Source organism: Protopterus annectens, chromosome 10.part0 (assembly GCF_019279795.1).
Source record: "Protopterus annectens isolate FY-2018-M chromosome 10.part0, PAN1.0, whole genome shotgun sequence".
NCBI lineage: Eukaryota > Metazoa > Chordata > Ceratodontiformes > Protopteridae > Protopterus > Protopterus annectens.
Window position 1 is genome coordinate 676576916 of NC_056744.1, and position 20756 is coordinate 676597671.

A 20756-nucleotide genomic window follows, 5' to 3' on the forward strand; every position below is an offset into this window, starting at 1 on the left:
CCAGTATCCGGAATCCCAAAGGTGACAGGTGCAGGCCATCTCTGGCAAAGCATCGTGGTTTGTCGATCATGTCATCCCAGGCAGACAGATACTGGATCCCCTTAGAATGACACCAGAAGCTTAGCCAATTGTTGAAGTCAATCATTTTGTCCTTGTACTGTGGTATCATTCTGGGTAGTGGCAGGATGCTACTGAGGGCTAGGGTCATACCTGCCTGGGATACAAGATCAGAAAGCTCCTCTATGTCTCTTTTCATGTAGTCCAGGGAGGTACGTCTCAGGTCATTCACACCAACATGGACAATGACAGAGTCATATTTGTACTTGCTGTGGAGTGACCTGAGTGCATGCATTATGTGGTGGATACTGGCACCTGACAGGCAGCTGACAGTGACTTTCTCCTTGTTTAGCCTGGCGAGTGGAACATCAGTGTGCTTGACTATAGAGTCACCTATGACTAGAGTGTTAAGTACGTTGTTATGCCTTATGGGCTGTGTTTGAGTGGCACACTGAGTTTGAGGGCTATGTGTCATTTGGGTTGTGTTGGGGGGTGGAGGCTGCTTATGTTTCTGCTTTGGAGGTCCCTGTTGCTTGGGTAGATTTGTTTTTGAGAGCCTTCATGAATGTAGGTGTGTGTTTTGTGTTTCTATGTGTGTGTTTTGGTGGTGTAGGTTTTGAGGAACTATGTGATGAGTGTGGTGTGGTGCAAGTGTTTACCTTCTCCTCTTGACTGTCTAGTCCAGTCTTGGGTGAAGAGAGCTTTGCTTCCAGTTTGGTTATATAAGTGCATCTCTCACAGGTTGTAGTGTTGGGTGGTAGGAGGAGAAGGTTGTCTGTGTACATGAGGCAATTGCTGCATTGCCCCAAGATGTCCAGATTCATCAGGTAGACAGGAGAAAACATCGGGAGCTGACCCTTAAACATGCCTGGATAGGTGCTTATTTATTAAGTACTAAAAACTGTTTTCCTCTAGACAAGTGAGGAAAGTTGAGTGCTGTAGTAATTTGTAGCTTATTTAGTGCTTACAATGAGTTCTGAAAAAGTGCTGAGCTCAAAGAAACAGATTTGAGTGCTGAAACTAGAAAACTGGCTAGTTCTAAGAAACAAAATTAAGCTAGAAGGCTTCCCCTCCAACACAGAAAGGCTTGGGGGCTCAGAAGCTTACAAACAGTACTGGATACAGCAAATCTGTATCTGGACTAGACAACTTATAGGAAAGGCAGGAAACAAGCTTAGAACATTTTTTTTTGTAAAGTGGAAAGGAGGAGCAGAAGCTAACTGGGTTGGCCTTCTCAAATTTTCTCCCTGGAATAGGTAGAATGAGGTAATGACACTAGACTGGGCGGAGTGTCCAGATCAAATTTAAAGTAGGTGAGGGCAACTGCAAAGTCACCAAGTATAAAAACAGGATACCAAGAGGGAGGGAGAGTGGGAAACAAAAATCAGAACAAACAAACCCAACCAGATGCTTAACAATTGTAAAAAATTCTACTTAATACCTTACACACAGTGAGTAAAATAAAAGTGCTATAAATAACTCAGAATTAAGCAAAAAACAGGCTACTTAATGTTATATATCTCAGATTCATTAGCTCAGAGCCCTTCCTCCGACTTCCTCTGATTAGCTCAGTGTTATTAAAGAAAGATCATTTTTTCATATATACAAATTATACCCAATTTATTAAATGTGTTAATAAAACACCATTATTTATTTTTTTTAGTATAGTGCCTCAGTTTCCATTTGGAGTCATCTAACATTCATCCTGAATCTTTAAATTTTCCTCATGCCTTAGGAAATATGCTTTCATCAAAATCAAGGTGGTTTTGTAATATTAGAGACTGTTGATAAGAACATGATCAGTACAAAGTTTCATGACAACAAAATGCTAGTGTCAAATGCATTCACACTGTCATTTACATAATCTTCCGTAGCTATACAATGAAAAATTAAGGGACAATCTATGGGAGAAGTAAATAGCTTCTTTTTGGATAAATGCCAGTCAGCAAATTTAAATTACACAATGTTGTGCACAGAGAAATGCCTAACAAAGGCAAACACTAGACCCTCCTTATGTGGGGGGGCTGTACCCCCCACACCCCCCCGCTAATTATATATACCAATTATGAGAGCATACTACAGTGTGGAAAGGGCAGATTTCCATATCTCTACCATACCGATTAGTATATATATTACATGTTGTTTTGTTTATGTTAGCCAACTATGATCGCTCAATGATATCATTTACAATCATCTGGCTTTTTATTGCAACAAACTTTTGATGGTACGTGTATGATGAAGGGCCATTGGACGAACGTGCCATTCCATCAGTAAACATAGACCCTTTAAAAACATAGATACATTTAACTAACGCTAGTAGCTGATAACATTTTTACTTGAGTCTTTCTCATTGTTAATTAATATTTGCATTAACTTGTAGTTAATGTTTTCTGAGTGCTGGTAAGCAGTTGCTGCCATTATATTTCAGTATGATATGTTGATAAAATAGTAGACAGATGTGCAATGATATTATATACAGAGGTACCTGTCATTCATGGTATTGTTGAAAAACTTTGTTACATATAATAGTTTCCTGAATTCTGTTTTTATTTTTTATCAGCACCCAAAACTTGGCACTTTAACATCATTCTGCTTAGACAGATCAGAATTGAGATAAATTTTACTCTTCGTTATTACAGTTAGAAGATGAAGCGACATTTTTTTTTTCATTACAGGTTCTACAACCTTACTTTTTGCTTGGCATTTTGTATTTTGTTTGTGTAATTGTATGTCACTTATTTATTACGTTGCAGCCTGTATTCCCTGTTAAGACAGAGAGAGAGATTTGTTTTCCATCTTAAAAATAGTAATTGTATCCTTGCTTGCCACTTTTGTTGGATATTTAATTTTTTTGAGCAGACATCTGCATAGAAATTAGCAACTTTGTATGCCATTTTCCATAACTTTCATACCGTTTTCAAATGCCCCTTTCAGCATATGTTGTAACGAGATGCAATCATCTGACATCCATAATTATCAGCATGTATATCTTTGTGTCATCACTATTCCAAAGTCTGAGACTACACTTATGACTTCCAAAACCTCAATATTTTTACTACATCTGCTGTCACTGACCTGTATGGCAGACGATATTTTACAAATTCTGGAATATTTCATTAACTCCCCTGAGTCTTCTTTCCATGGTCTACCATCTTTTCAATTCTATCATTTTATTATTTCACTCTTCTGCCTGTTCACTTCTTATTTAATTATCTTTACAATTTCTTCGACCTTTAGAGATATCCACATTGTATAGTCATACATGAGGAATACTTACTTGCAAGTTATTAAAGTATATCTGTTGACAATAAGTGTGAGGGAACAGCCGTTAAAGAACATCTGTTGACAATAGGTTTGAGGGAACATATGTGTGCAATAGTGTACATTTATCTGATTGTATGTCTTTTGTCTGTCTTATATATGCACAGAACACAATGCAGTGGATGACATTATCATCCATTGTGCCTCTCATTAAGGTCAGTGCTTCCCTTTCATTCACCCACATACTGTGATGCAATTAACCACTCATACAGCAGTTTGTCTTTGTATGAACCTTTGTATGTTTTATTTCAGAAAACATTGTAGTGAAACACATGAATTAATCTATAATAGGACAATTTTGGAAAAGACATCTCAGATGTTTTATACTTTATTATAAATATTATCCAGTCATGTTTGACAGCAAGAATTAATGATCATTTTTTTTTGTCATTTATTGACCCTTTAATTATAAGTATGATAACCAAGTAAATGACAGATCTTAACATGTCTAATGTAAACACATACAAGTAACACTTTTTCAGGGCAGAAGAGGTGGCACCACCTATATTAAAAAAAGAAAAATGAAATGTAAAGTATAAGATATGTGTTATTTAAAAATTCCAAAACTGAGCACAAGAATCATTAACATACATCTAATGGTAACAGTGTAAGTCAAAATATGTATTTCTTAATAGCTAATAATTATTAATCAACCTGTCTGAAAGGTAGCAGAAACTGCCAGATGGTACTTCTATTATTACTTGTGAAGTCAGCTATTTTTTGCATTTAGGTTAGTCAAAAATTGTGTGCATTTTTTAAGTCATCATGTATTGATAACTTGATTTTCACTCTTGTATATTTCAAATGGGCAGTGGATTAATGAGATACAGATTTCCAAATAAAAATGTTATTTCATCATGCTTCACATTTCTTTCTTTCATGACAATACAACAATAAATTCATAAAGCTCATTTTATGACAGACCTAATGCTAAAATAATGGAGGTGTGACAGTGGACAGCAAAAGGTTATCACAAATAAATAGATTTTGAGATAACCCCATTATGTTTGCTTAATACAACATATTACTGTTTTTTTTACAATGATAGTGGGATAACTTTCCCCTTTTTTGTAAAAAAAGAAATGGATTAACTAATAAATTAACATATGGCATGACTAAACAGTCCAACTATTTTGACCAGATGGAATAGCTATACATATTAGTTTGTATCTGATCTCCAAAATTCCACATGAATGTTGTTTGCAAAATATCTAAAGACTGTTTTCATTTTTACATCAGTGTATTTGGTCTTTTCTCCTCTGCCAGACCATTAATCAACCTAATGTTTCCAGAGTCATGCTAATGACAAAATTTGTTAAATAACTGATGGTCATCGGTAACATATTTTAGCTTGTATTTCCACTTGTTTTCTATTTTTCTATGTTCATACCAATTTTCCAAGTAAATCACAATTACCAGTTGACATTATATGTATACCTGTTGTTTGTATTTAAGCAGTTAGCGTAATAGGCATAGTAAAATTGGTTACTTTCAGCAATTCCATTTATCTATATTGTTAATACACTTCATCGGGACAAAAATTGTACTTAAATTTTAAGAACTCATTATACAAGATGACACATTTCCTAAATTTAGAGCCTTCAATAAAATGATGAATTTCATGGATAAAGAGGAAAAGGCAGGTTTACAGAGGATATAACTGTTGACACCATACAGATGACAGGGAAAGGTGTCTAATTAAATTATCACAGACTAACATGTACTACGTGTCTATAGCGTGTTCATTCCTATACAGAAGTTGAAGTCACCAGTTTTTGATTACTGATGAGGTATAGTGAAGAAAGGCTGAAATATAACCTTTTCCTTATAGTATAGTGAGAAGACTCAGATACAGAAAATCTTAGTTTCACTTCATTTACAACGGCCATATTAAACCGTGGAGTAACAAGCTAACATGTGTAGCCTTCCTTACCTTTCTTTTTCGACTCCTTTTTTGTGCTGGATTTGACAGCTGGTTGTAGTTCAGTCTCAGTTGACATCCTATTAACTCCTTAGTCCTCTATAAACAGATCCAATATCTGAGACAGGCTCATTTAGAAATCCTTCCAAGCAGAACGACTCAGTCCTTTATATAGTCCAGCTCAGAAAGTACATCTCAGGCACGTCTTTCAAGTGCTGCAAAATAACAAAATCATATACTCAGTACAGACATTTTGAAAGAAGCAGAGAGAAAAAAAATATATTTTGGTTACACAAAATTATGCTTTTATAATACAAAATATAAAATGAGTAAAACTTTTAATAAAAAAAACTAACACACAGACTATTCAATTAACTGGCAACTTCATGACAGCATTTTGACATTTTACTGATTTCCCTTCCTAACATATTAGAAAGTGTAAGAGTTAGAAATGTGAACTAATTAAAACACTGAATAACCTAGTTGTCTTTGTTTATTTATCTGACTTTGATTAACAGGATATTCCAACTGTTAATCCCCTTTTTCTTTAGCATCTGTACATTAGTACAGTCTGATGCAGTCTTGCATGAGCATGTTAAACAAAATTAATCATGCAGCTTAAGAATATATCTACAAGCATAAAAGTAAGGGGGTGTTTAAGATAAACAGAAGCAATAATTTGGGAAAAGCTAATTATTACATAAAGATCTAACCACTTGTAAGATTTTTTTCATTTAATCTGCCAATACCGTGGTCACACAGGAAGGCGCCATTACAAGATTTTATTGTTTTGGTCTCATCCCATGAGCATTTATAATATCTGAAAGATATATATAAAAATATGTATCATTCCAAATGTTTCAAAAATGTTCATGTAACTTTGTTGCATTCTGATCTGGTCAGATGCTAGCTGTTACATCAGAATAAACATTGTGATGTAACATTAAGCCTTCATGTCTTCTGCATCTATATCTTACAACATGAATGTGACAGCAAATTTTGCATTTATTTGTGCTACATTTAATGAGTAACTATGATGGCACAATAATTTCCTACCACAGCTGTCTTTTTTTTTTTTTGTTAGTGGACAGCAGATTTGTCTACTTCCTGGCTGCTACAAATATCAACTGCCCTATCAAGACAAATTTGTCAGGTAAAACTTTTTGTTTCATAAGTGAGTTTGTGTGTGTGTGTGTGTGTGTGTGTGTGTGTGTGTGTGTGTGTGTGTGTGTGTGTGAACATGCAAAAACTACAGCTGTATTTTTATGCTGCCTCATTTTAAAATGAATACATGTTGTTCTGATCCTTATTAAGGATAATACTTCAGAATATGGACCAAATGTTGGAGACAAAGAGTAAAATCAGGCTTTTTTGTCTGAGTAAAAATGTAAATCTTCTTATTTTCTTTGAAGTGGCCACTTAGACAAGTAATCTAATCAACTGTTTCTGTAAACTATTTCTATCTCACTTGCACTGAAGCATATAATATGAACATTACAGTAACAGAGATATTGACAAAACCCTGAAAAACCTACTTTCTTCTTGGAAAATATTTGTAAAGTTATGGTTTGCACTGATTAATGAATGAATAACCTCTAAAATGGTGCTGTGGAATATAATCGCATGATTATGGATGACAGTACACCTGAGGTCATTATAGTGGGTCTACTTGTTATTATCGAAAACCCAGTATACCAAACATCAAAAAACTGGGATGACTTTGAAGAACACTTACTTTCACGAACTCTCGGATCACCGGAAATTTACTCCGGGAAAGGAACCACTTGGCCACCGTTGTGAACTTTTCCATTTTCCCCACTGTAGTGTGATCTTGGATTGGTATATTTAGTTAGGGGGTGTGTGGAAGGCGAAGACTCTCAGTTGGGCGGGTTTGGTTTACATTTTTTTTTTTTAATTTAGTTGTGGTGGCCAAGTGGTTCCTTTCCTTGAGTAAAATCCCGGTAAGTGGCAAAGTCGTTGGTGTAGTGGGTTTTCAGTAGTAACAGGCAGACCCCCTTTATAACAGCTACTTTGTATAAACATCTAGAGATGTTTTGTATGGAGCTGCCAGAAGTTTTGAATTCAATATAGCTTTTTGTCTGCAGGTCAAAGTTGATTATATGCTGGTAGTTTCAACCTATGAGTAATAATAATGTATTTTTACTGCAAATTTCTAAGTTAAATGGTGAGCAAATTGTTTGTCTTTTAATCATGGATATAAAAAAACATAAGGAAATTATGAAGACAAAATAGCACATCATTATGACACAGGTGCAATCATGACTCAAATAAAACATATTTATTCTGAATCGAAATATAGGGTTAGTGTAGACCAGTGGCAGTTATCCTGCTCACTTTGTTATTCATTCAGACACAATAAATCTGCCTCATTTACAAAGCACTGACAGCATAGCATTTTTTTTCTGCACAGGTGGCATACAATTTTGTAATGACACTACCCTTTTTCTCCCTGTACCAATCAACAAGAACTATTTTCGATAGGTATATATTACAGTCATCACAAAACAAACAGTGCATGACTTGCAGTAACATTCTTTCAACCACTAATTCTAATTATGCTGTGTTTGCAAGCTAATTTGTGGCATTACTGGAATGTAGATAGAAAGACAAAAACACAGGTACCAGATGAACTTCTCGGTCTTCACCTCAGAGCCAATAGTATGTATAAAAAGTCAAACTGCCACAGTAGAAAGAAAATTCTTTATTGCAAGTAAAAAGTGAGTGCTTTCATGACCTTCCAGGTCGCTTCATCAGACTTGATAAAACATCCTATGTCCTCCTTGATGTATATACTTTCAAAGTGACCAATCAGTTAAGACAAACAATTAAATATTTATATCAGACTCAATTAATTAAAAAAATAGTAGAAAAAACATAAATAGACATAAAACTGTTAAAAACAGTATGCAAATTCAAATGTGAATGCCTAGAGAACCATGTAGAAGGGAATTAGTGCTTTAAGGCTCTTGCCTTTAAAAATGGTTTCAAAGTAACAGTTTCATTAATGCCTGGGGGGTTGTCTGCATTTAGTTACAGACTCTATTTTTGCTCAGCCTCTTCTGTTTTTTCTAATGTCACCCCCTCTGATATTTTCTTCCAGAACTTAAAATAACTGAGGGGGTGACATTAGAAACAAAACAGAAGAGGCTAACCAAAATGGATTCTGCAACTAAATGCAGACAAACCCCCAGGCATTAATGAAACTGTTTCTTTGAAACCATTTTTAAAGGCAAGAGCCTTAAAGTACTAATTCCCTTCTACATGGTTCTATAGGCATTCACATTTGAACTTGGATACTGTTTTTCACAGTTTTATGTTTATTTATATTTTTTCCACTATTTTTAAATTAATTGAATCTGATATAAATATTTAATTGTCTTAACTGATTGGTCACTTTGAAAGTATATACATCAAGGAGGACATGGGATGTATTATCAAGTCTGATGAAGTGACCTGGAAGGTCGTGAATGCACTCACTTTGTCCTTGCAATAAAGAATTTTCCTTCGACTGTGGCAGTTCGACTCTTTATACATACTATTACTGGAATGTAAACTGATATCACATGAATACCTAATCACACCCTCGCATACGCCCATAAACATGCAAATATAAGAAAACATACATGTTCTTTTTTACCGGAAGGAGAATTTTACTCTTTGGAATATCATCCTGATGTATGAAGAAACCATTATTGGTGGGAGCCTTCAGTCATGGGTTTAATCCCCTCATCTTCCTTTGTCTGTTTTGAAATGTTACGCATATCATGTACATAAACAGTACTCTAAGGTCACTTCAGTAAAGAAGAATGCTTACAGAGTGGGTTTATCATAACAGAATACATAAAAATAGAAGTAAATACAGGGAAATATATAATTATTCTGCTATTGTGTGTGCAAGCCAGTGCTACAGCAGATAAAAGAAAATAAAAAACAATCACCTTGGAATACTATTTCTTTTAAAGTCATCTCATATGCAAAAATGCTTTTTGACAAAACCACAAGAAATTGCCAAGTACTGAATTTAAGATGGTGAGGTGAGTACTCTAAGAAATCTAAGGATTGATTTATTGGCATCACTGGGGAAGGTCAGTTCAGGATACCACAAAACAATATTTTCATATGAATAGGGATACGATTTTTGAATGTGAAGCCATGATAAACAGAAATTTTGAAAAGACTGATTTTGAAAAGTCTGGTGATGGTAAGAAAATGCACAAGACAAGTACTTTTGAGTTTGTTGTATGAGTTGGTACAGACATTAATATATCAAAACCTCATACTGCAACATGCCATATGTAAATTGTATAGAAGTTTATTTAGTTTGCAACAAAACATACTTGTGTGAAAAGCCACTATTTTAAGCAAAATGTCAAATAAGCAAAGTCTTTTAACTCATTTTTTTTTTATTTTGATTATACCTGTATATGCTGTCTGCAACTTAAAATGGTACCAAGGTATCATAAACACAATATGCACATGAAAGTCACCTGATTCACTCTTACAGTGCTTCAACTGTTTAGCCAATTGTTTCGTAGCATGCATGGATCTGAGTTTCTTCAAATAATTAGAAAGCTTTTCTACAAGTTGAAACAATTGTAAAAATGCAGTCTCATAGTGAGTAAACACTTTCAGCATGAAAAGTAATATCCTTCTTTCCCATGTTTGATTATTTAGAATGTTATATATAATTAGAAATCTAGCTTTTTGCTAAAAAGCGGTTTGCAATTCTGTAATGTCAAACTTTACAGGTTGTAATGAAAAAATTTATGAGCCATCCAAGAGAAATACAAACTGTCTGTCCTTGAAGACATTTTCAGCCTGAATCATTGATATCACTCATTTTATTGAGACATATTTGAAAATGAGATGTACTGGTGGGCTAGATGCTTTACTAAGGGTGGTATTGATAGCCGTGAATGAGTTAAGGCTGTCTGCTCTGTCAGCAAATGAGCAGAGCAAAGCTGTGATTCTCAGAGACCACTTATGCTAACACATGATGGCTATGAATAAGGAAAAGCAAATGAAGTCAGAATGAGACATAAATGTGGAATGATGTAAAACAGTCTATGCTGATGAAGCATTCTCTCCCCCTCTTTGCGATTCTTAGCGAAATGTTCCTGCTTTTCCATGCTGTCCACACATACATTATAGAAAATGTAGTCTTGCCAGTCCTATCTACTTCTCAGTCCATAAGGATGCGGTCACTTGCTGCTAGCCTTGCGTTTTCCCATTGTGAGCTGCTTGTCTTGGCTAAGCCAAAACTCCTTGTAGCCAGCAGTGCTCAACAGTCAAGAAGGAGGAGAACAGGATATTGCAATCTAATTGTGATAATGAGGAGATACCTACTAGGTTTGCAGTAGACAGGGATAATATAAGGGTCTTAGTGAGTATGTATGACCTCCGTATGGCTAGTGCAGCAATGCACTGCACTTCTATCCCTGTGGATACTAAGGTATGTAGAGCCATCACAATTCTTGCCAAAAATCAATTTTTTTCCTCTTTTGTACAGTACCGTCTATTAAGATGGTCTACCTAAGAATGCATATCCCAAATCTCCTGAAGAGCTGCAATTGGCAAAAACTGCTAGTTCAGTACTTAACATGAGTTCATAATTTGCATTTGAATGTATCCATACAATATTGCTTTTTATATTTGCAATGTTTTCTCAGTTCAAATTATTTTGTCTGTTGAGGTACTATACAACTTCACTATTATTATATCATTATTTTTGGTATGGTATTTCTTTCCTCTTTTATTAAGTAAATTCTAGCCTGCAGCACAGGAATTATAGGGCCCAGCTTACATTTGTAATTGTAAACTTCCTACGCTCAAGCAAAAAATTAGTCATGTAGCTTCTCTTAACTTGTAATACCGGCACTGACCTGTGATATCATATGGCAAGTGATATTTTTTTCTGGTCTGCTTCTTCTGTTTCAGTTCACTCTGTTAGCCCTTGCTCTGCTTGGGCACAATTTATTTCCCTACCTTACCCCCATTCTCACCTACACCCGCTTGCTCTAAATTTATACTTTTACCCTAATTTGCCCCCCCTTCTTCTCCTTCCTTCCTGTCAAATTCTTCTAATCATACTCTCTCTTCTTCCAACCTTACCACACCCCCTCAATCTGCATATCCTTACCAAATGAAGCACAGCTCCACACCCCTTCCCATCCTACATCACCCCCAACACTACTGCTTTTATTTCCAAGCTTTTCTGCTGCAATACACTTGTCATTTGCCCAAACTGCTTCCTCATCACTGCACTCCTAACTAAAATTACACCCACTAACCATGTCTCCGCTTCCTATCACCTACCTTCACGCATTTGCATACACTGTCTTTTCTTATCCCCTCTAAAGCTTCCTCCTTTCATGCATATGTAACCACCCTTAACGTGCTGCTTGTCTTTGTTTTCACTCCTCTTCTTCTTCTAATATCCCATCTTTCCTCTTATCACACTAAAGTATCTCCCATAAGCCTTTCCCCTACATCTATTCACTCTACTAGAGGCTTACAAACTTTCCACACATTCTTTATATCACCCTCTCTATTTCTAACCCACTGTTACCCAAGATGAAATCAATCCTCCACCCCTCACACCCCCTAAAAACTAAACCTAAATATCACAATTACTGCTTTATGATTCTTACTCTTCTATAAACCACCAAAAGCTTATTTCTTTCAGGAAATATACACCCCAATCCAGCTCCTCTCTCCTGTCCTTGCCCTAACACCCTGTTTTCACAACCACCTTCCCCTCACCCGAATTCCTCCACCAAGTGCTTAACTCTATTTTTACTAAATATACACAGCATTCTTAAAGTCAGTGAATTCCATTCACGGGTGGCCCACTACTCTCCTGACATAATAATTCTCAATGAAACTCAATGAGGCTCAAACCTCACATTTCTAACAATGTAATTCTTCCCACTGTATACAACATCTTTCTCTTAGACAGAGCCCATAAGAAAGAAGCAGATGTAGCCATATTTTACTATGACCGTGTCTCCTTTGTCCATTTTGCTCCCCAATTTTCTCCCTGCAGAAGTCTTAATAGTTAACTGCAAAGTTAATAATCACAAAACAACTTATAATTGCTGCTATATATATTCCCCCAAGTAATAATATCCCCATAGTTTCATAGGTTCATAGGTAGGTACTAGGCTATCTGCCTGAGGGCATTTATAAGCCTAGCCAGAGTGTATCGGCTTTTGCCGCCCCATTGATTAATTAACTGATCCTCTGTCAAGTAGAGCCAATGAAGTGATCCCAGGGGTGGATTTTCTGTTGCCCATCCACTTGTCGAGGTTTCTCTTGAAGAGTGTTAGTGAGGGGCTCTGCCTAATGTAGTCTGGAATTTTGTTCCAAAGCATGGGGAGTCTCTGTGACAGGAGTCTATCCCTCCAGCATGTTCTATTTACTGTTGTGGTGAGGTTTAGCTCACTAGAGCCCGTGGCTCGCAGTGACTTGAATTTCTTTAGGTGGAGCATGTCCATCAATTCTGAGTTGGGTATGGCTTTGTAATTCTGGCAGAGATCACCTCTGAGTAAGCGATATGCCACTGAGTACAGACGGAGTTTTTTCAGTCGGGCTGCATAGGACATATGTTTGAGGCCAGTGATCCTCTTGATGAGGTAGTTTTGTGGTCTCTCCAGCTGTTGGAAGTGTCTTGTGAGGTACATCCCAAATGGGGCATTGTACTCTATGATAGGTCTGATGAGTGATGAGTAGACGGGCACTATAACCTCTTTATTTCTAGATGCAAACCCTTTAGTAATTAGATGGGCCACATAGAAGGATTTCCTAACTACTTTGGCAATATGATTGTCAAAGGAGAGATTACTATCTACCTGGGTCCCCAGATCTCTTATTACCTTTTCTGTATTAAGGGGGCTGCCACCTATGTGGTAATTTGTGGGTGTTTTGTTTTTCCCACATGGGATAACTATGCATTTTTTGGCATTTAGATTGAGGCCATGACTTTGACACCAGGTGTCTGTCTCAATAAGGCCCTTTTGGAGGATGTCCGTGTCAGCCGGAAAGTCAATTATGGCTCCCAGTTTGCAGTCATTGGCGAACCTGGTTAGCCATAGTCTTCCTGTGTTTGCCTGTGCTTCTGAGAAGTATATGCCGAACAGTAGGCGTCCCAGGACCGAGCCTTGCAGGACACCACTTGTGACTGGTTTAGAGCTGGACCTGGAGCCCACTATTCTTACCGTGTTAGTTCTGTCTGTAAGCCAGTTGGTAACCCATCTCATGATGTAGGGGTTTATGTTCAGGCTGGTGAGTTTTTCTGTAATACCCGAGTGGGGAATGGTGTCAAAAGCCTTGACGATGTCACGGTAGGCTGTGTGAACAACCTTTCCCTCGTCTATGGCCTTGGTGACTGTCTCGAAGAAGTCAACCAGGATTAGTAGGCATGATCTGCCCTTAACAAAGCCGAACTGGGTTGGGTCAAGTGTTTGGAGGTTCCCAATGTCTTTGTTAATGAGTTTCATGATGATGCGTTCCATAGCCTTGCAGACCAGGCTAGTCAGGTTTATGGGGTGATAGTTACCAGGGTCAGTTTTGGCACCTCCTTTGTGGTGTGGAATAACCATTGTTGTGCACCATTCTATGGGCATGTAGCCTGTGGAGAGGCTGAGGTTGAACAGCGTGTTTAGGTGGGGGATTAGTTCATTTTGTAGTTCTTGCAAGATGCAGCCTGGGACACCATCTGGCCCCATTGACGCTGTGTTTTTGGCTTTTGAAAGGGCTATTTTCACCTGTGCGTCTGTGATTTCCAGGGTACTACACTTTTCTGGTATTGTTGTGGGCCCTTTTGGGGGTGAGAGGGGGGTGACATTTGCACTGAATCTATCTGCCAGGATGTTGGCAATATCAGTAGGTTCCGTATATTTGTGCTATTTTGCAGCAGTTCAGTGCATATCTGTGAATTGCCACTTAGATTCTTAACATAGCTAAAGAAGGATTTGTGGTTATCTTTTGAATCCTTGGCTATTTTTCTTTCGAAGTTAGCCTTGGATGATTTTATGAGGGACCTTAGTTTCTTACTGATGCTGATCATGGATGTCTTTCCTTCTTGGGATACGTTTTTTTTCCTGAACTAGTTTCCTCCTTCTAATGTATAGCCTGTTTATGGCAGGGGTCCAGCAGACTGGTTTCCTTCTCTTAGAGGAGTGTCTTTGTTTTACTATGGATGGCATGATCCATGCATCCTTGTAGGTGCTCATAGAGTGCATTTGTAAAGGTTTCTGCATCTTGGGCAGCGTTGTCCTTTAGCATGGGGGCTGTGAAATTTAAAGCCTCTGTCTTAAGTAAGGTGAAGTTTGCTTTAGAAAAGTTTTTTACTGTGGTTTCCTTAGTTGAGGCTGGTGGTGGGTTGTGGCCATCCAGAGGGATTAGTTTATGGTCTGATCTAACCAGTGATGGGTTGACCTCCGGTGTGGAACTGTCGGCCATGTTTGTGATGACCAGGTCCAATATGTTTCCACCTGTGGCAGGGAAGTTTACTAGCTGATCCAGGGTGTTTGAGTTGATGAATTCCAGGAAGTGCTGGGCCTGGGAGTTTGTACTCGATTAATTTTCCCAGTGAATGGCAGGGTAATTGAACTCACCCAATATCAGGGTATTCAGTAGGACCTTCATGTTTTCCACTGTCTCCAGAAAGGAAGAGTGGTGGTCCTGGGTCATGCAGGGTGATCTGTAGCAGGCCACAATTTGCACTGCAGATTTGTCCGATGTTAGTTGCACATGGATGATCTCAGAGGTATCATGATGCGCCACTAACCTGGAGGTGTAGGTATCCTTGATGAATATGGATACACCCCCTCCTTTTGTGTTTTGGTCCATGTTCTGTGGTCAAAACGTGTGGTACGAGTTCTAGCCCAGTAGTGCTGGGATGCTCTCTGGATCCTTGAACCAGGTTTCAGTTAATGCACAGATGTCAATGTTCTCCATACTGAGGAGTGCTTTGAGTGCGTGCATTTTGAGATTTAAACTCCTGGCATTGAGTAACATAACCCACAGTTTTTTGTTAATTGTGCTGTTTACGGAGGTGGGTTTGACTTTTGAGCCTTGCCTAAAAAAGGCACTATGGGGGCAGCAAGAGCCTTGGCCAGTATTCGAAAGCCTAGGGGTGACAGGTGCAAGCCATCTCTTGTGAAGCAATGTGGCTTGTTGAGCATGTCATCCCAGGCTGACAGACACTGGATCCCCTTTGAATGACACCAGAAGCTTAGCCAATTGTTGAAATTTATATTTTTTTCATTATACTGAGGTATCATTCTTGGTGAGGGCAGGATGCTACTCAGGGTCAGGGTCATACCAGCTTGGGTTACATGATCATTGTGCTCTTCCATGTCTCTTTTCATGCATTCCAGGGAGGTACTTCTCAGGTCATTCACACCAACATGAACAATGACAGAGTCATATTTGTACTTGTTCTGAAGCGACCTGAGTGCTTGTGTTATGTGGTGGATTCTGGCTTCCGACAAGCAGCTAACAGTAACCTTCTGCTTGTCCAGCCTAGTGAGTGGGACGCCAGTATGCCTGACTATAGAGTCACCTATTACTAGTGTGTTAGGTATGTTATTTCACCTTAAGGGCTGTGATTGTGCAGCACACTGATTTTATGTTTTATGTGTTGTCTGGTTTGTGACGGGAGGTGCAGGTTGTTTGGGTGTCTGCTTTGGAGGTCTCTGATGCTTTTGCAGGTTTTTATTTAGAGCCTCCAAGTATGATTTTGTGTATTTTTTGCCAGTGCTGTTTTAGTAGGTCTGTGTGCGGCTGGAGGTGTAGTGCAAGTGTTAACCTTCTCCTCTTGACTGTCTGTTCCAGTCTGGGTGGAGACAGCTTAGCCTCCAGTTTGGCTGTATAATTGCATTTCTCGCATATGTTAGTGTTTTGTGGTAGTAGGAGAGGGTTGTCTGTGTACATGAGGCAATTGTAACATTGCCTCAGGATACCCAGATATACCTGAAATTGCCCTTTGGTCATGCCTGAATAGTAGGGTGAGCTGCTTAGTCACTTGGTTGGTGAGGGGTGAATAAAGAGCCTTGCTCTGCTGGTCAATCAAGTGTCAGGGTATATTAGTGCTTGCTATTAGGTCTGAGCAAGTGCTGGGCTGTAGGATGCTTTTTGAGTGCTTAGGTTGAGAGTTAGACTAGTTTCAAGGGAAAAACTGAAGAGGAGACTTAGAGGAGTCAGGAATACTTTAACCCTAGCTAACCAGCGCTGCTCGGCATGCAAAACCATGCATACATGCTTTTTTATAGCAGGGAAATGAAAGAGATAGAAATTAGCCCAAAATGGCCAATAAACTACTAACTTCTGGGCTGGAACCACTCCTCCAGGGACAGATAGGCTGCTCAAAGCTCCCCTCTCTCACAGGTGAACAGATAAACTTCCTTCTATCCAAGTAAGGTATGGGCAACTCAGAAACTTGCAACACAGCCCTGAATTCAGCACTAGCCTGAAAACTGGACTATACTAGCTTAGAAAGCCAGGAAACAAGGAATGTTTTTTGTTTTTTTGAAAAGATAAGGCAAAAACAGTAAAAAAAAATACACTTTAAACAGCTTTAAACGATTAGAAACAATCAGAAAAGGCTATCACACTTTAGTGTATAGCCTACAACAGTTAAACAAATTATTTAAACAACTTTTTAAAGTGCAGGCAGTCAAATAAGTACAATATGTGAAAAAAAACAAGCTTTTAAATCATAATAAATCCTTGAAAATCGGCGTTTAGATGGAAAACAGTTAAGTACAGCAAGAAAGTACAGAAAACTGATACTTAATCACTCCAAAGTCTCTCTTCTAAGCTAGAAGGTTTGTATCAGTTTAAGGCTTTCTAGTACTTCCCAGTAGGTTAGTTACAGGAAAGATGGGAAACAAGTGCAGATGTGGTCTTTTAAACCAGAAAGTTGAAAGAGATGGACTCCAAATGGTCAATAACCTACAATTTCTGGGCCAAGATCCACTCCTCTTGTGGTAGACAGGCTACCTAGTGCTTACCACTCCCACTGATAAGCTAGAAGGCTTTCCTCCAACACAGAAAGGCTTGTAGGGCTCAGAAGCTTACCGACAGTCCTGGATACAACAACTCTGTATCTGGACTAGGCTAGTTACAGGAAAGGTGGGAAACAAGCGCAAGTGCGGCTTTTAAACCAGAAAGTTGAAAGAGATGGAAAAAAACTGCCCAAACGGCCAATAGCTACAATTTCTGGGCCAGGAACCACTCCTGTTGTGGTAGATAGGCTACCTAATGCTTACCACTTCCACTGATAAGCTAAAAGGATTCACTCCAACATGGAAAGGCTTGGGGGCTCAGAAGCTTACAAAGAGTTCTGGATACAGCAATTCTGTACCTGGACTAGACTAGTAACAGGAAAGGCAGGAAACAAGCGCAGACACAGGCTTTTAAATCAAAAGGTTGAAAGAGATGGAAAAGCTTCCCAAATGGCCAATAAACTATAATGTCTGGGCCAGAAACCACTCCTCCTGTGGTAGATAGGTTACCTAGTACTTACCACTCTCACTGATAAGCTAGAAGGCTTCCCTCCAACACAGAAAGGCTTGGGGGCTCAGAAGCTTACCAACAGTCCTGGATAAAGCAAGTCTGTATCTGGACTAGACTAGTTACAGAAAAGGCAGGAAACAAGCTTAGAATTTTTTTTTTTTTTTTTTTTACAGAAAAGCAGCTAAAACAGCATTAAATACAATTTAAATTGCAGTGCAGGCTAACACACGTGTGTGTGGCAATATAGTTTAAATAAATGCAATTAAATTAACAAATGACTAAAAAAGAAGTGCAGAAGGCAGTAAATTAGAAGTCTACTAACAAGCAGTAATAAGTGCAGAGTAAGAGCGACTGAACAGATAGCATGCAGAACAGCAATTAAGACAGTTACAGTAAGAGCAGCTGAATAAAATATGTTCCATTATGGAACATATTCTCTCCTGGATCACACACAACATATCTAATAAAACTACACTACTAGGTGACATAATCATTGATTGTCATACCCTAACCTCTGACTCCCTAACTCTAATTAATCTTCATGGCTTCATACAACTTATCTCTACCCTTTCCCACTTTAACAAGCCAACCAACTCTAGCTGTATGCAAGACTGGATCCTTGTATCCAATTCAGACTTATACCACAACCCTAAAACACTGCCTGATTCTATAAGTGACCACTCTCCCACCTGCATTGAAAGATGCTCTTTTCAACAAATTAGGCTTCACAAAGACTGTTGTAGTCTCTCTAATTTCAACCCTGATGTATTTAACAATAGACTTTCTTCTATACACTGGTCTTTCCTTACATACTTACTCCAGATAATGCTGTACACAAATTTAGCCACATTTTTCTTGATATCTTCAACTCCCTTGCTACTCTTAGGAAAATCCAAGTAAAATCTCCCTTTGCACCTTGGCTGTCTCAATCCACTTGCTTGCTAATGCTCAAGAGGGACAATGCCTAGATAAACTGGCAAAAAACAAAATCCCCATCCATCACCAAACTTATAAAGAACTTTGAAATCTCACTAAAAATGTCAGTAAAGATAAAAAAAATTTCTACCTAAAGCCTCAGACAAGCCATCACAGCAATCTTAATTAAACCCAGAAATACAGAATTAAGGTACATTTTTAGAATTAAAGTCCATATGGCGCCAGGTTTGAAAGAGATGGTTACCTTAAAAGCTCATTTAAAGCAGCTACATAAGAAATTAACTAATTAAAAGGTAGATCATATGTCAACTCAGGCTTTGTATTTAATTGTTGCTTCCATTAGTATTTTGATATCAGCCTCATGAAAGCTGTATGGTGAAAGTGTGCTTACACTTGTGTTTTTATTTAGCAAATTCATTTTATTTTCTGATTTTAACTTGTTCAATTAAATATGTTTTTACCTATATTTGTGGTTCCAGTCACTCTTAATGCTTTCCTTATGCTAAATTGTTTGGAGTTAACTGGATTTATTGCCGCGTTAATACTAATTTGCCTTGGGTTATTTTGGGTATTTATATGATAGAGCATAGGGATTTTGATTACAGGGACCCAGTTTAGTTCAAAGAGGACGGAGTGCACCTGAACGATTTTGTTTTGGACCTGTTTATTGTACACTTAGGTTTGTTTTTGGAGGGTTTGGTGAAGGTCTTGCAGTAAAGTTAGGGGGAAGAGCCTGTGTCAGCCTGGTAGGTGGAGAAGAGGGGCCGGCTTCTCCCTTTTCTCTTCCCCCTCTGGTGTTGGGTGTTTGATTCAATGACTTTTTGGGATGAAAGTGAGGGGTGGGATCCTGCTTTGATATGTAAAGGTAAGTAAGCACTAGTGATGACATGGCTTATTTGGACAGGATTATTGGGGGATACACTGCCCTTGTAAATGGTTACATGGACATTCAACAATGTTATGTTTATGAAAGTTTAATAAAGGTCATCAGATGTCCTTTGGTGTGGTGTGTTTTTACTGAATGAGTCTGGGACAAATGAGGTATGGAAACAAAACAATTTGTTCATGGATAACTTCAGTGTTTGTGTGAAGGTCATGAAGGAATGATAAAGAAGGGGATGTGGGGGTCTGGGGAAGGGGAGAGAGTGGATGTTAGGGCTGCGATGGAAGTGCAAGAAGGATAGATAGTGCGGTGGGGAAAGAAAAGTTAAATTAGAAAGAGGAAGGTTGGGAGGAAGTGAAGTAGATGTGAGAAGGGGCTTAAGAGGTTTTACGTGAGTGTAGCTGGGTAAGGGATCAGATTTAGGTGTGATCTTACTACCCGCCCTCCCTCTGTCTTTTTTGATGACATTGAGGATTGGGTAATTACTTCTGTGGGTTGGGTGCTTAGGTGGAGAAGAGGGGCAGGTTTGTCCCTCCTCTGTTCCCCCTCTGGTGCTGGGTGTTTGATTTAAGGAGTTTGGGGGATTAAAGTCAGCAGCAGACACTCCTTTGATAAGTAAGAGTAAGTGAGCAGTGGTGACAATCCTGCTTATTTGGACGGGGTGAGCAGGAATAACCTGCCCTTGTAAATGCCTACATGGATGTTCATGATGTGATTAATAAGTTAAAAATGTCATTCAATAAAGTTATGTTTATGGAAGTTTAATAAAGCTCATCAAATGTCATTTGGTGTGGTGTGTTTTTATTGATGGGGACAAGGGCAAAGTGAATTTTATGGGTTTTTTTCCCTCCCTTTCTCCTTCTCTTCCAAATCTGTTCAATATTGGAATTAGTATATTTGCTGCACAGTTGAACATTTGCCATTCCAACTTTTAGCATCTGTGAAATGTTTCATTATTATAAGCGTTGCCCTCCCATACCACCTTACTCCTGTATGCTAACCCTACCCCTAGAGATTACATTATTAAAACACTTTTCTTAGCTGTACCACTAATCAAGACATAGGAAGACAGAACACACAGGACCAAACAGTCAC

General features: G+C 38.3%; 1 protein-coding gene across 6 annotated transcripts in view; it reads right to left on the reverse strand.

The window, feature by feature from the left end:
• Nucleotides 1–20756, reverse strand: part of DAB1 (DAB adaptor protein 1) — a 2980230-nt gene that overhangs the window by 1541521 nt on the left and 1417953 nt on the right. For all 6 annotated transcript variants that reach the window (XM_044085518.1, XM_044085521.1, XM_044085520.1 and 3 more), the window contains exon 4: nt 5312–5514. In XM_044085518.1, the coding sequence (XP_043941453.1) occupies nt 5312–5378 (67 nt within the window). In that variant the 5' untranslated portion in view covers nt 5379–5514. The remainder of the gene's footprint in view (nt 1–5311; nt 5515–20756) is intronic.